The 14,922-nt window shown below is 32.3% G+C and overlaps 1 protein-coding gene across 1 annotated transcript in view; it reads right to left on the minus strand.

The window, feature by feature from the left end:
- The window catches only part of LOC127706749 (polynucleotide 5'-hydroxyl-kinase NOL9-like), a 45,677-nt gene that overhangs the window by 15,233 nt on the left and 15,522 nt on the right, over nucleotides 1–14,922 (minus strand). Inside the window, exons 8-12 of the mRNA XM_052211408.1 lie at nucleotides 13,549–13,697; nucleotides 10,101–10,180; nucleotides 7,680–7,902; nucleotides 7,182–7,251; nucleotides 6,116–6,249 (exon numbers count right to left, since the gene is read on the minus strand). Coding sequence (XP_052067368.1) covers nucleotides 6,116–6,249; nucleotides 7,182–7,251; nucleotides 7,680–7,902; nucleotides 10,101–10,180; nucleotides 13,549–13,697 — 656 coding nt within the window. The remainder of the gene's footprint in view (nucleotides 1–6,115; nucleotides 6,250–7,181; nucleotides 7,252–7,679; nucleotides 7,903–10,100; nucleotides 10,181–13,548; nucleotides 13,698–14,922) is intronic.

The following is a 14,922-nucleotide window of genomic DNA, read 5'->3' on the forward strand; positions in this document are numbered from 1 at the left end:
TAGCAAACTTGATGATCAAATTGTGTAAAATTGTCTTTAAAGGGCAATTACTCCTTAAGGGGTCAATTGACAATTATGGTCATATTAACTTTTTTGTAGATCTTACTTTGCTGAACATTATTGCTGCTTACAGTTTATATATATCTATAATAATATTCAAAATAATAACAAAAAACTGCAAAATTTTGTTAAAACTACCAATTCGGTGGCAGCAACCAAATAATGGGTTGTTCGATTTGTCTGAAAATTTCAGGGCCAATAGATCTTGACCAATTAAACAATTTTACCCCGTGTCATATTTGCTCTAAAAGATTTAGTTTTTGAGATATAAGCCAAAAACTGCATTTGACCCTTATGTTCTATTTTTAGCCATTACGGCCATGTTTGTAGATTGATACAAACTTCGGATACAGTTTATAAACAAGATACCCTAAGGAACATTTAGTTAAAGTTTGAAGGTATTTGGCCCAAAAGTTTCAGAAGAGAAGATTTTTTAATGTTAGCAAACTTGATGAACAAATTGTGTAAAATTGTCTTTAAAGGGCAATTACTCCTTAAGGGGTCAATTGACAATTATGGTCATATTAACTTTTTTGTAGATCTTACTTTGCTGAACATTATTGCTGCTTACAGTTTATATATATCTATAATAATATTCAAAATAATAACAAAAAACTATAAAATTTTGTTAAAACTACCAATTCGGTGGCAGCAATCCAACAATGGGTTGTTCGATTTGTCTGAAAATTTCAGGGCCGATAGATCTTGACCAATTAAACAATTTTACCCCATGTCACATTTGCTCTGAAAGATTTAGTTTTTGAGATATAAGCCAAAAACTGCATTTGACCCTTATGTTCTATTTATAGCCATTACGGCCATGTTTGTTGATTGATACAAACTTCGGATACAGTTTATAAAGAAGATACCCTAAGGAACATTTAGTTAAAGTTTGAAGGTATTTGGCCCAGTAGTTTCAGAGGAGAAGATTTTTAAATGTTAGCAAACTTGATGATCAAATTGTGTAAAATTGTCTTTAAAGGGCAATTACTCCTTAAGGGGTCAATTGACAATTATGGTCATATTAACTTTTTTGTAGATCTTACTTTGCTGAACATTATTGCTGCTTACAGTTTATATATATCTATAATAATATTCAAAATAATAACAAAAAACTACAAAATTTTGTTAAAACTACCAATTCGGTGGCAGCAACCCAACAATGGGTTGTTCGATTCGTCTGAAAATTTCAGGGCCGATAGATCTTGACCAATTAAACAATTTTACCCCATGTCACATTTGCTCTGAAAGATTTAGTTTTTGAGATATAAGCCAAAAACTACATTTGACCCTTATGTTCTATTTTAGCCATTACGGCCATGTTTGTCGATTGATACAAACTTCGGATACAGTTTTTAAACAAGATACCCTAAGGAACATTTAGTTAAAGTTTGAAGGTATTTGGCCCAGTAGTTTCAGAGGAGAAGATTTTTAAATGTTAGCAAACTTGATGATCAAATTGTGTAAAATTGTCTTTAAAGGGCAATTACTCCTTAAGGGGTCAATTGACAATTATGGTCCTATTAACTTTTTTGTAGATCTTACTTTGCTGAACATTATTGCTGCTTACAGTTTATATATATCTATAATAATATTCAAAATAATAACAAAAAACTACAAAATTTTGTTAAAACTACCAATTCGGTGGCAGCAACCAAATAATGGGTTGTTCGATTCGTCTGAAAATTTCAGGGCCAATAGATCTTGACCAATTAAACAATTTTACCCCGTGTCACATTTGCTCTAAAAGATTTAGTTTTTGAGATATAAGCCAAAAACTGCATTTGACCCTTATGTTCTATTTTTAGCCATTACGGCCATGTTTGTAGATTGATACAAACTTCGGATACAGTTTATAAACAAGATACCCTAAGGAACATTTAGTTAAAGTTTGAAGGTATTTGGCCCAAAAGTTTCAGAAGAGAAGATTTTTTAATGTTAGCAAACTTGATGAACAAATTGTGTAAAATTGTCTTTAAAGGGCAATTACTCCTTAAGGGGTCAATTGACAATTATGGTCATATTAACTTTTTTGTAGATCTTACTTTGCTGAAAATTATTGCTGCTTACAGTTTATATATATCTATAATAATATTCAAAATAATAACAAAAAACTATAAAATTTTGTTAAAACTACCAATTCGGTGGCAGCAATCCAACAATGGGTTGTTCGATTTGTCTGAAAATTTCAGGGCCGATAGATCTTGACCAATTAAACAATTTTACCCCATGTCACATTTGCTCTGAAAGATTTAGTTTTTGAGATATAAGCCAAAAACTGCATTTGACCCTTATGTTCTATTTATAGCCATTACGGCTATGTTTGTTGATTGATACAAACTTCGGATACAGTTTATAAAGAAGATACCCTAAGGAACATTTAGTTAAAGTTTGAAGGTATTTGGCCCAGTAGTTTCAGAGGAGAAGATTTTTAAATGTTAGCAAACTTGATGATCAAATTGTGTAAAATTGTCTTTAGAGGGCAATTACTCCTTAAGGGGTCAATTGACAATTATGGTCATATTAACTTTTTTGTAGATCTTACTTTGCTGAACATTATTGCTGCTTACAGTTTATATATATCTATAATAATATTCAAAATAATAACAAAAAACAGCAAAATTTTGTTAAAACTACCAATTCGGTGGCAGCAACCCAACAATGGGTTGTTCGATTCGTCTGAAAATTTCAGGGCTGATAGATCTTGACCAATTAAACAATTTTACACTGTGTCACATTTGCTCTAAAAGATTTAGTTTTTGAGATATAAGCCAAAAACTGCATTTGACCCTTATGTTCTATTTTAGCCATTACGGCCATGTTTGTCGATTGATACAAACTTCGGATACAGTTTATAAACAAGATACCCTAAGGAACATTTATTTAAAGTTTGAAGGTATTTGGCCCAGTAGTTTCAGAGGAGAAGATTTTTAAATGTTAGCAAACTTGATGAACAAATTGTGTAAAATTGTCTTTAAAGGGCAATTACTCCTTAAGGGGTCAATTGACAATTATGGTCATATTAACTTTTTTGTAGATCTTACTTTGCTGAACATTATTGCTGCTTACAGTTTATATATATCTATAATAATATTCAAAATAATAAAAAACTGCAAAATTTTGTTAAAACTACCAATTCTGTGGCAGCAACCCAACAATGGGTTGTTCGATTCGTCTGAAAATTTCAGGGCCGATAGATCTTGACCAATTAAACAATTTTACCCCCGTGTCATATTTGCTCTGAAAAATTCATTTTTTGAGATATAAGCCAAAAACTGCATTTGACCCTTATGTTCTATTTTTAGCCATTTTGGCCATGTTTGTTGATTGATACAAACTTCGGATACAGTTTATAAACAAGATACCCTAAGGAACATTTAGTTAAAGTTTGAAGGTATTTGGCCCAGTAGTTTCAGAGGAGAAGATTTTTAAATGTTAGCAAACTTGATGAACAAATTGTGTAAAATTGTCTTTAAAGGGCAATTACTCCTTAAGGGGTCAATTGACAATTATGGTCATATTAACTTTTTTGTAGATCTTACTTTGCTGAACATTATTGCTGCTTACAGTTTATATATATCTATAATAATATTCAAAATAATAACAAAAAACTGCAAAATTTTGTTAAAACTACCAATTCTGTGGCAGCAACCCAACAATGGGTTGTTCGATTCGTCTGAAAATTTCAGGGCCGATAGATCTTGACCAATTAAACAATTTTACCCCTGTCATATTTGCTCTGAAAAATTCATTTTTTGAGATATAAGCCAAAAACTGCATTTGACCCTTATGTTCTATTTTTAGCCATTTCGGCCATGTTTGTTGATTGATACAAACTTCAGATACAGTTTATAAACAAGATACCCTAAGGAACATTTAGTTAAAGTTTGAAGGTATTTGGCCCAGTAGTTTCAGAGGAGAAGATTTTTAAATGTTAGCAAACTTGATGATCAAATTGTGTAAAATTGTCTTTAAAGGGCAATTACTCCTTAAGGGGTCAATTGACAATTATGGTCATATTAACTTTTTTGTAGATCTTACTTTGCTGAACATTATTGCTGCTTACAGTTTATATATATCTATAATAATATTCAAAATAATAACAAAAAACTACAAAATTTTGTTAAAACTACCAATTCGGTGGCAGCAACCAAATAATGGGTTGTTCGATTCGTCTGAAAATTTCAGGGCCAATAGATCTTGACCAATTAAACAATTTTACCCCGTGTCACATTTGCTCTAAAAGATTTAGTTTTTGAGATATAAGCCAAAAACTGCATTTGACCCTTATGTTCTATTTTTAGCCATTACGGCCATGTTTGTCGATTGATACAAACTTCGGATACAGTTTTTAAACAAGATACCCTAAGGAACATTTAGTTAAAGTTTGAAGGTATTTGGCCTAAAAGTTTCAGAAGAGAAGATTTTTTAATGTTAGCAAACTTGATGAACAAATTGTGTAAAATTGTCTTTAAAGGGCAACTACTCCTTAAGGGGTCAATTGACAATTATGGTCATATTAACTTTTTTGTAGATCTTACTTTGCTGAACATTATTGCTGCTTACAGTTTATATATATCTATAATAATATTCAAAATAATAACAAAAAACTATAAAATTTTGTTAAAACTACCAATTCGGTGGCAGCAATCCAACAATGGGTTGTTCGATTTGTCTGAAAATTTCAGGGCCGATAGATCTTGACCAATTAAACAATTTTACCCCTGTCACATTTGCTCTGAAAGATTTAGTTTTTGAGATATAAGCCAAAAACTGCATTTGACCCTTATGTTTTATTTATAGCCATTACGGCCATGTTTGTTGATTGATACAAACTTCGGATACAGTTTATAAACAAGATACCCTAAGGAACATTTAGTTAAAGTTTGAAGGTATTTGGCCCAGTAGTTTCAGAGGAGAAGATTTTTAAATGTTAGCAAACTTGATGAACAAATTGTGTAAAATTGTCTTTAAAGGGCAACTACTCCTTAAGGGGTCAATTGACAATTATGGTCATATTAACTTTTTTGTAGATCTTACTTTGCTGAACATTATTGCTGCTTACAGTTTATATATATCTATAATAATATTCAAAATAATAACAAAAAACTATAAAATTTTGTTAAAACTACCAATTCGGTGGCAGCAATCCAACAATGGGTTGTTCGATTTGTCTGAAAATTTCAGGGCCGATAGATCTTGACCAATTAAACAATTTACCCCTGTCACATTTGCTCTGAAAGATTTAGTTTTTGAGATATAAGCCAAAAACTGCATTTGACCCTTATGTTCTATTTATAGCCATTACGGCCATGTTTGTTGATTGATACAAACTTCGGATACAGTTTATAAACAAGATACCCTAAGGAACATTTAGTTAAAGTTTGAAGGTATTTGGCCCAGTAGTTTCAGAGGAGAAGATTTTTAAATGTTAGCAAACTTGATGAACAAATTGTGTAAAATTGTCTTTAAAGGGCAATTACTCCTTAAGGGGTCAATTGACAATTATGGTCATATTAACTTTTTTGTAGATCTTACTTTGCTGAACATTATTGCTGCTTACAGTTTATATATATCTATAATAATATACAAAATAATAACAAAAAACTGCAAAATTTTGTTAAAACTACCAATTCGGTGGCAGCAACCCAACAATGGGTTGTTCGATTCGTCTGAAAATTTCAGGGCCGATAGATCTTGACCAATTAAACAATTTTACCCCGTGTCACATTTGCTCTGAAAGATTCACTTTTTAGTTAAAGTTTGAAGGTATTTGGCCCAGTAGTTTCAGAGGAGAAGATTTTTGAAATAGTTTACGACGACAGACGACGACAGACGACAACAGACGATGACGACGACAATATTTTGATTATGATCCTTATCGGAGTGGGAAGTTTCATTTTATATAGGCTAATGATGAAAATCATCCCACTCTTTCTACATGTTTATAATGGAACTTTATCTTGAGTTTATGTTATATATTAGATCAAAGGCAGTTTAAAGCCTTGTTGACCACTGATTCTAACTAAGACCAGCATATTTTGCATAAAATTACCTGCTTGAACAAGACTTGACTTGGTAAGTTTACATTTCCTCTAATCACTGCATTGACCTTCTGCAAATCTTGTTGATTTAGAGGTGTGATAATGTATAGCTCTTTCTCAACAGAGTCAATCCCTCTAACAATGCCTGTAGAATTATGTAAAAAGAATTAATGTGAGAATGCCTAGTAAGGGATACTCCAGCTAATAAGTAACATATGTTAACAATAATGTTGTGATAGTTCCATTGAAATATATATGTTCATTTATGATGTGTTGCAAATAAAGGAGACAAAGTCCATGTTTTGATGCAAACGTAGGCAAAAATAAAATATATAGTGCATTAATAATAAAACCTTGTGACAAGTTTCATTAAAATGAATTTACCAAGCAAGAGGTGCATTTTTTTATATAGAAAACCTAAAAATCAAAATGAACCAAAATATAAAATAAGAAGCACAATGGCATTAAATAATAGAGAAATGGTGAAAGCTTCACAGTACAATAATTATGTAATACATTCACAGAATCAAGAGGAGATGTGGATAAAGAAAGCTGCCCACTTATATAGAAATGGCAAAGAATGAGTTCCTATGGAAAACCCCTAAAATTAGCAGGCACCTGTCTATTGTGGAATACCACATGTTGACCTCTAGGTGTCGTTTGGGTTTTCTTGTTGGTGTGCTGCATTCTTAATACAGCATCCCCTCACATCTCCTTTTATTCATATTAATAGTTAAGGAGGATTAAAAGGATACAAGATGAGGACTGACATGTATACCAACAATAACTATACACATGCTGCCTCAGCAATGGGTTATGTACGTGTATATATTTTACAACTTCAAAAGGAAAGATCCCAAAAAGGATAATGCACTAATATTAACATTGGATTTTTGTGACAATTTCATAAATTAAAATAACCATATGTAACCATATGTAAATTAATTTTCTTATTTTCTTGTTGTTACTTTTGTTTTTTAGTATATTTTTTTTCTGGCATTCTACAATACATTTAATCAACAGAAGACGATAGATAAAAAACATGTGTTTAAACTGCAAAACAGAAATTAAACTTACCAAATCCAAGACACTGACAAACAGGTGTATTTTTAAAGAAAAATGGTGTGTTTTTATTTTCTCTCTCTGCCTGAAATATTTCAATAAAACGTTAAACTTTATTAATACACCAGACAAAATGTTAATCGCCAGATAAAACAATTTTGAATTGTATTTTCAAGCATTTGGTGAATTATATATGTTTGGGGAAGGTTTACTGCTAATATGTATGTGTATGTGTATGGATTACCCTTCATTTCATAAATGGATTTGATTGTTGTTTATTTCACCACTGTAATGTCATACACTAGATTGCCATGTTTTGATTTCATGGTCGTATGCAAATGTAACATAAATGAATCAGGGCAAAACATTTCAAGGTATACCTTATTTATATTTGTCTACAGTAATTTTTCTTTCCACCCTTTTTTGTCACAAAGAAAACCAAGAATGCTTCAGATTTTGAAATCAAGTAAATAGTTATAGTAAATAGCTATTGTAAAAAAATAGTGTACTTACTTCAGTAATGTCAGCTTTACACAGTGCCACCAGACAACCATTGATAGCATACAGTATTTCTAAATTCTCTACTTCTGTATGGACTACATGTATAGCAACAGACTTCCATGGTACTGTGTATGGGGTTGAAGAGGTTAAGGACACACCAGGTTCAAGGTTATTACACAAATAACTAAACAAGTTCAAATCTCTGTGATCAAATGGTTTATATCGGCTTATCTGGCTAAAAAATTAAAATCAAAACTCTTTTATGATGTGTTGTTTTGAATTAGGAGATGAAACAAATTAATATTCTCAATAAACATTAAATTGTCACATGTTTGATGTCTTATAAAAAAACATGCATTTTTATTTCCCAGGCACTCAGTACATTTGTACATGGGCAAAGTTTTACCTGTTACCCACCTTTATTCCTTGTCTTTCCAGTTAATTCAGTAAAATTGAAAAAATTGCACACAATCTCCACTTTTTAACAAATCTTGAGAAATAAAATATAACACAATTGTATCATTAAAAGATTTTCACCCTAGAAGATTATTTACATATATGTAATACATATCCACTTGCTTGCAAAATTTTATCAAAATGTTCCTGAAACTGTGCAACATTTCTTGTGAAAACACTTTAAATTTGTGTTAATAAGCTTTATAGTTAATTTTTCATTTAAAAGTTAAAGAGGTATAAAGATAAACAATGGTATCATAATCTTATTTTCTGTAAATTTGATTACAATATGAGTCTTAAAAGTACCTTCTTCTATAATTTTTTAACTCATCAATTAAACATGACTCAATCAGTAAAAGGAATTATTAGAAAAAAATAAACTATAACTCTAACAGGCCTCTACAATAACTTTTTTTTAAACTTGTCCAATAGGACAAGTACATACCAAAACTTACTTGTCCGAATGGAATTGTAATTTGTCCAAACAAAAATTCTTAATATTACCCTTTTTTGCATTTTAAGTTGATTCAACGGAACAAAATGAATTAAAACAACAGAATAGAATTTGATTTATATCTCTTGATATCCTTTTCAAAACTATATGAGTCGTGAACAACTGAATCTAGTTATGTCACAGGACTTAGGTTCTATTTTCATCAATGCCAAAGTCTCATCAGACTCTACACATGAGGCACAGTCTGTAGATCTATCAGTCTAGTACACTCATTTGGTTTCTGTCCTGGTCTGTTATGTTGATAAAATATTGATTATATGATTGATACCTTACTTCAATCAGCTTTGTTTTAATATATTAAAATGATTTTTTTCAAACACAATCAAGTATTGTTTTGTCTACATATGATCAAATATGATTTTATGAATTTTATGGTCAATAATTTTTTCATTTTCATTTTAAAACGTTTTTATTAAATAAAATTAATCATATTTATTATAAAGCACTGGAATAAGGTAGGGAAACGAGGTACATGGTTTGTCTCACAGGAACTCGGTTAGCAGATTAGTATTTTGTTTATCAATGTTTTTCAAATCTTTTTTTCGTATTTCCTGTCTATTTGTATTACTTTATTTACATTTTAAATGTTGGCATCAATATATGATTTTCTTTGTTTTCTAACAATTTGCAGTTAACTATTTAAATTTTTCAGTATACGGATATGGATAGTAACATTAGTAAACTGCACATTGCTAGAAAACAAAGAAAAATTGATGCCAACGTTAAAAACGTTAATAAACGAAAAAAAGATTTAAAACATTGATAAACAAAATTTTAATCTGCTTACAGAGTCCCTGTGGTTTGTCTTGGTCCCTTAATTTCTCCTACGGTGCCGAACTGTCTATTAAACATGGAGGGGATTCGTTTCCGTTTCCGTTAATAAACGAAAAAAAGATTTAAAACATTAATAAACAAAATCTTAATCTGCTAACAGAGTCCCTGTGGTTTGTCTTGGTCCCTAAATGTCTCCTACGGTGCCGAACTGTCTATTAAACATGGAGGGGATTCGTTTCCGTGCTGGTGCCGAACTGTCTTGTTACCTTGTCTAAAAAGCGCATCGCTGATTCTGATCCGTAATACTGGTTTCGTAATACTGGTTTGGGAGAAAACGCGTTTTATCTGTTATAAAGTATCTGACTAAGAACCAGTTTTAAATTATTAATCGCAAGTAAACATGTCAAATTAAATTAATATTAGTTTTTATCTTCTTTTCTTGTTTTTTGTTTATTACTTTGATCATTAAAGTTGGATTTAATTTATTTTCTACAGAATGATTTTACTTGTCCCATACGGACAAGCTGATATGGCTTTTACTTGTCCGACCTTTTTTTCCTCTGGTACCGGACAATCGGACAAGCGTTATTGTCGAGCCCTGTCTAATAACTTTTAAATATTTTTGTGAATGTCATGATTTTGTCCTTTTACACTGTATTGTACTTAATTATATTACTTGTGTTACATACCTCTCAAAAGGGTTAACAGCTGAATCTATAGTCAACAATTCATACTCAGGATAGTCATCCATATATTTCCACTTTTCATCCTGTCAACAATACATTATACAATACAACTCACATTAAAACAGTATATTAGTGGTTATGCTGATTTATTAAATTGCAAATTTTCAAAGGTAAAGTAATTTTCGTATAAAATTGTACTTTTTATGACATCATTATAACAAGAGTGCACACGCTGAAATGTCTCGCCTTCTTTACTAATCATTGATATTATGTTGATAGTCCTGCATATAAAGCTTTATTACAACTGTCACATAAACTTAACATTAACCAAGTAAACTAAACATTGACCAATGAACCATGAAAATGAGGTCAAGGTCAGATGAACCATGCTAGGCAGGCATGTACAGCTAACAATTCTTCCATACAACAAATATAGTTGACCTATTGCTTATAGTTTAAGAAAAACAGACGAAAACACAAAAACTTAACACTGAGCAATGAACCTTGAAAATGAGGTCAAGGTCAAATAAAACCTGCGTGACTGACATATAGATCATAAAATATTTCCATACACCAAATATAGCTGAACTATTGCATATAGTATTAGAAAAAAAGACCAAAACTCAAAAACTTAACTTTGACCACTGAACCATGAAAATGAGGTCAAGGTAAGATGACACCTGCCAGCTAGACATGTACACCTTACAATCATTCCATACACCAAATATAGCTGACCTATTGCATGCAGTATTAGAAAAAAAGACCAAAACTCAAAAACTTAACTTTGACCACTGAACCATGAAAATGAGGTCAAGGTCAGATGACACCTGCCAGCTAGACATGTACACCTTACAATCATTCCATACACCAAATATAGTAGACCTATTGCATACAGTATAAGAAAAACAGACCAAAACACAAAAACTTAACTATAACCACTGAACCATGAAAATGAGGTCAAGGTCAGATGACACCTGCCAGTTGGACATGTACACCTTACAGTCCTTCCATACACCGAATATACTAGACCTATTGCTTATAGTATCTGAGATATGGACTTGACCACCAAAACTTAACCTTGTTCACTGATCCATGAAATGAGGTCGAGGTCAAGTGAAAACTGTCTGACGGGCATGAGGACCTTGCAAGGTACGCACATACCAAATATAGTTATCCTATTACTTATAATAAGAGAGAATTTAACATTACAAAAAATCTGAACTTTTTTTTCAAGTAGTCACTGAACCATGAAAATGAGGTCAAGGACATTGGACATGTGACTGACGGAAACTTGGTAACATGAGGCATCCATATACAAAGTATGAAGCATCCAGGTCTTCCATCTTCTAAAATATAAAGCTTTTAAGAAGTTAGCTAACGCCGCCGCGGCCGCCGCCGCCGCCGCCGCCGGATCGCTATCCCTATGTCGAGCTTTCTGCGACAAAAGTCGCAGGCTCGACAATAAAATGCTTCGCTGAGCGCAGCCTGATATGACCGCAGAGGTCGAAACCCTGAACAGTTGGGGCAAATTTGGACACAATATTCAAGCTTGATACTGTCTGAATTTGGATTGTGATCAAATTTTTGACATAATATAGGTTTCTGACACAAAATAAATGTGGTCAAAGATCTTTCAAATCTATTGCGCAATACTGTGCAATGGAAGATTTCTTCTTGAAAATTTTCAAAAATTCGAAATATGAAAAATTTTGAACAAAAAATATGAATCCCCTAAAAAAATTGGAAAAAAAATCCCCCCCCAATTTTTTGAAACCCTCCTTAGAGCAATAACCCCATTACTCAATCCCAGCCTTTCCTTTGTAGTATGGAACCTTGTAGTACAATTTCAGAGAGATCCATACACTTAAACACAAGTTATTGTCTGGAAACTAGTAATATGCTTGTTTTTGGCCCTTTTTGGCCCCTAATTCCTACATGTTTTTGGCAATTAACCCCAAATTCAATCCTAGACTTCCCTTTGTGGTATGGAACCTTGTGTTACAATGTCAGAGAGATCCATACACTTACAAGTTATTGTCTGGAAACTAGAAAAATGCTTCTTTTTGGCCCCTTTTTGGCCCTTAATTCCTAAACTGTTGGCCCCATAACCCCTAAGATAAATTCCAACCTTCTACTTGTGGTATTAAACATTGTGGTAGAATTTCAGAGCAATCGAAATACTTATACACAAGTTATTATCCTGAAACTAGAAAAATGCTTGTTTTGGGCCCCATTTGGGCCCCTTATTCCTAAATGGTTGGGACCATCATCCCCAAAATCAATCCCAACCTTCCTTTTGTGGTATTGAACCTTCTTAAAAAATTTCATAGAGATCCATTCACTTAAACTAAAGTTATTGTCTGGAAACCAATGTGTCTTCGGACGACGACGCAGACGACGAAGACGCAGACGACATCATACCATTATATGAACCCAAAAAATTTTTTGCAGTCGTATAAAAACAAAGAGATGGTTTGACTACCAATTAGACAACTATCCACCAGAGAAAAGAGGGCAAGGATGTTAATAACTTAAGGTCACCTTATGGCCTTCAACAAAGAGCAAAACCCATTCTTATAGCAAGCTATAAAGGACCCTGCATGATAAAATTTGTAGCAATTCAAAAGAGAAAACCATCAGCTTGATTTAAACTAAAAACATTAAACAAAAAGCTAACAAAGCAGAAAGCAACAGATGACAACCTCCTGACTGACTCATAATGAAGCTCGGGTATTTTCTTGAGATGAAATTTCACTATGAACATACATTTATGAAAAACTTACAATTGAATAAAAGGTCTTCAGGGTCATGCATGAAAAATAATAACAATACTTTTCATAATCATTTTTCAATCTATTGATTATCGACATTTAATCAATATGCGTTTTTGTGTTCCCTGTCAACAATTGACCATTTCAAAATCCAATTCATTTGGTATATTTTCAAAAACATACACCAACTATTGTGACAGGTTAACATTGGGACTTTGAGATGATTGGTTGATTATTGCTTAAAATCACATCAGCACAAAACTGCTATATTATTACTGTAATTGCAGTGCATGACAAATGTGTTTCTATAAATACAAATATGACCAAATTTATTTCTGTATTTACAGTGTGTGACAAATGTTATTATATAATTACAGAGTATGACAATGTGGTTATACAATTAAATTACAGTGTGCATGTGACAAATGTGTTTCTTTGACTGATCACTGATTCTTTAAGGATAATTTCCACAACAATGAAATAATGTTCATGTTAATTTTCCCTGAATGTTCCTGTAAATGTTGTCATAGTCTCAATTGTAATAAATAAAATTATGTCACTTTATTAATATTTTTTTAAACAATTTTTGGTAAGACATTTTCACTCATATAACTGATATGAAAATATGAGCTTTATGAGCATTTTTACGTTTAAGCTACCAGTAAATATGATATGTTTACCCATATTTTCCCTCTCCATCCTGGCTCTCTTTGCACAAAGTTTGGCAACATCCTAGGAAAATTGACAACTGCCTTTTTAGTGTTGATCTGTACCAGTAATGATGGACAAACTAATCTGACAATATCCACTGTCAAGGCTAATCCTACACCTGAAAAAAAAACCAAGAGGCCAAATCTGACAATATCCAATATCATGGCTAATCCAACACCTGAAAAAAAACAAGAGGTAAAATCTGACAATATCCACTGTCAAGGCTAATCCTACACCTGAAAAATAAAACAAGAGGTAAAATCAGACAATATCCAGTGTCAAGGCTCATCATATACCTGTTAAAAAACAAGAGTGCACATGCTGAAATGTCTCACCTGTTTTACTAACCATTGATTTTATGTTTAAAGTCTTAAAGATAAGGGTTTTACTACAAGTATCACATACAGTTAACATTTTTAAAGATCCATGACAATAAGGTCAAGGTCAGATAAATCCTGCCAGACAGACATGTTTACCCAACAATTATTCCATACACCAAATGTAGTTGACCTATTGCTTATAGTAAATGAAAAAGACCAAAACACAAAAACTTAACATTGACCCATGAACCATGAAAATGAGGTCAAGGTCGGATGATACCTGTTGGACAGAAATGTACACCTAACAATCGTTCCATACACCAAATATATTTGACCTATTGCATATAGTACTTGAAAAACAGACCAAAACACAAAAACTTACCATTGTCCAATGAACTATGAAAATGAGGTCAAGGTCAGATGAAGCCTGCCAAGACTGACATGTACCCCTTACAATCATTCATTATACCACATATAGTTGACCTACTTTTCATAGTATCTGAGAAACAGACCTAATCACGTAACTTTAATCTTGATCACTGATCCATATAATGAGGTCAAGGTCAGGTGAACTATGTCTGATTGACATGTAGACATTGCAAGGAACTCATATACCAAATATCATATTACTCATAATAACTGTGAAATTTACATGACAAAAAAACTCTAATTGTTTTCCAAGCAGTCACTGAGACATGAAAATAAGGTCAAGGACAATGGACACATGACATACAGAAACTTTGTAACAATAGGTATCTGCATACAAGGTATGAAGCATCCAGGTCTTCTACCTTCTGAACTATAAAGCTTTATACAAATAGTTTACACCGCCTATGAGTTGTAACCCCTATGTCTCACATTCTGACACTTTTGTCGCAGGCGAGACAACAAGAAGTCAAATTTGACAATATCCAGTGTCAAGGCTAATCCTACACCTGTCAAAAAAACAAGAGGTCAAATCTGACAATATCCCCTGTCTAGGCTATTCCTATATCTGTAAAAAAAAAACGGTCAAATATGACA

Source organism: Mytilus californianus, unplaced genomic scaffold, assembly GCF_021869535.1.
Source record: "Mytilus californianus isolate M0D057914Y unplaced genomic scaffold, xbMytCali1.0.p SCAF_1, whole genome shotgun sequence".
Classification (NCBI taxonomy): domain Eukaryota; kingdom Metazoa; phylum Mollusca; class Bivalvia; order Mytilida; family Mytilidae; genus Mytilus; species Mytilus californianus.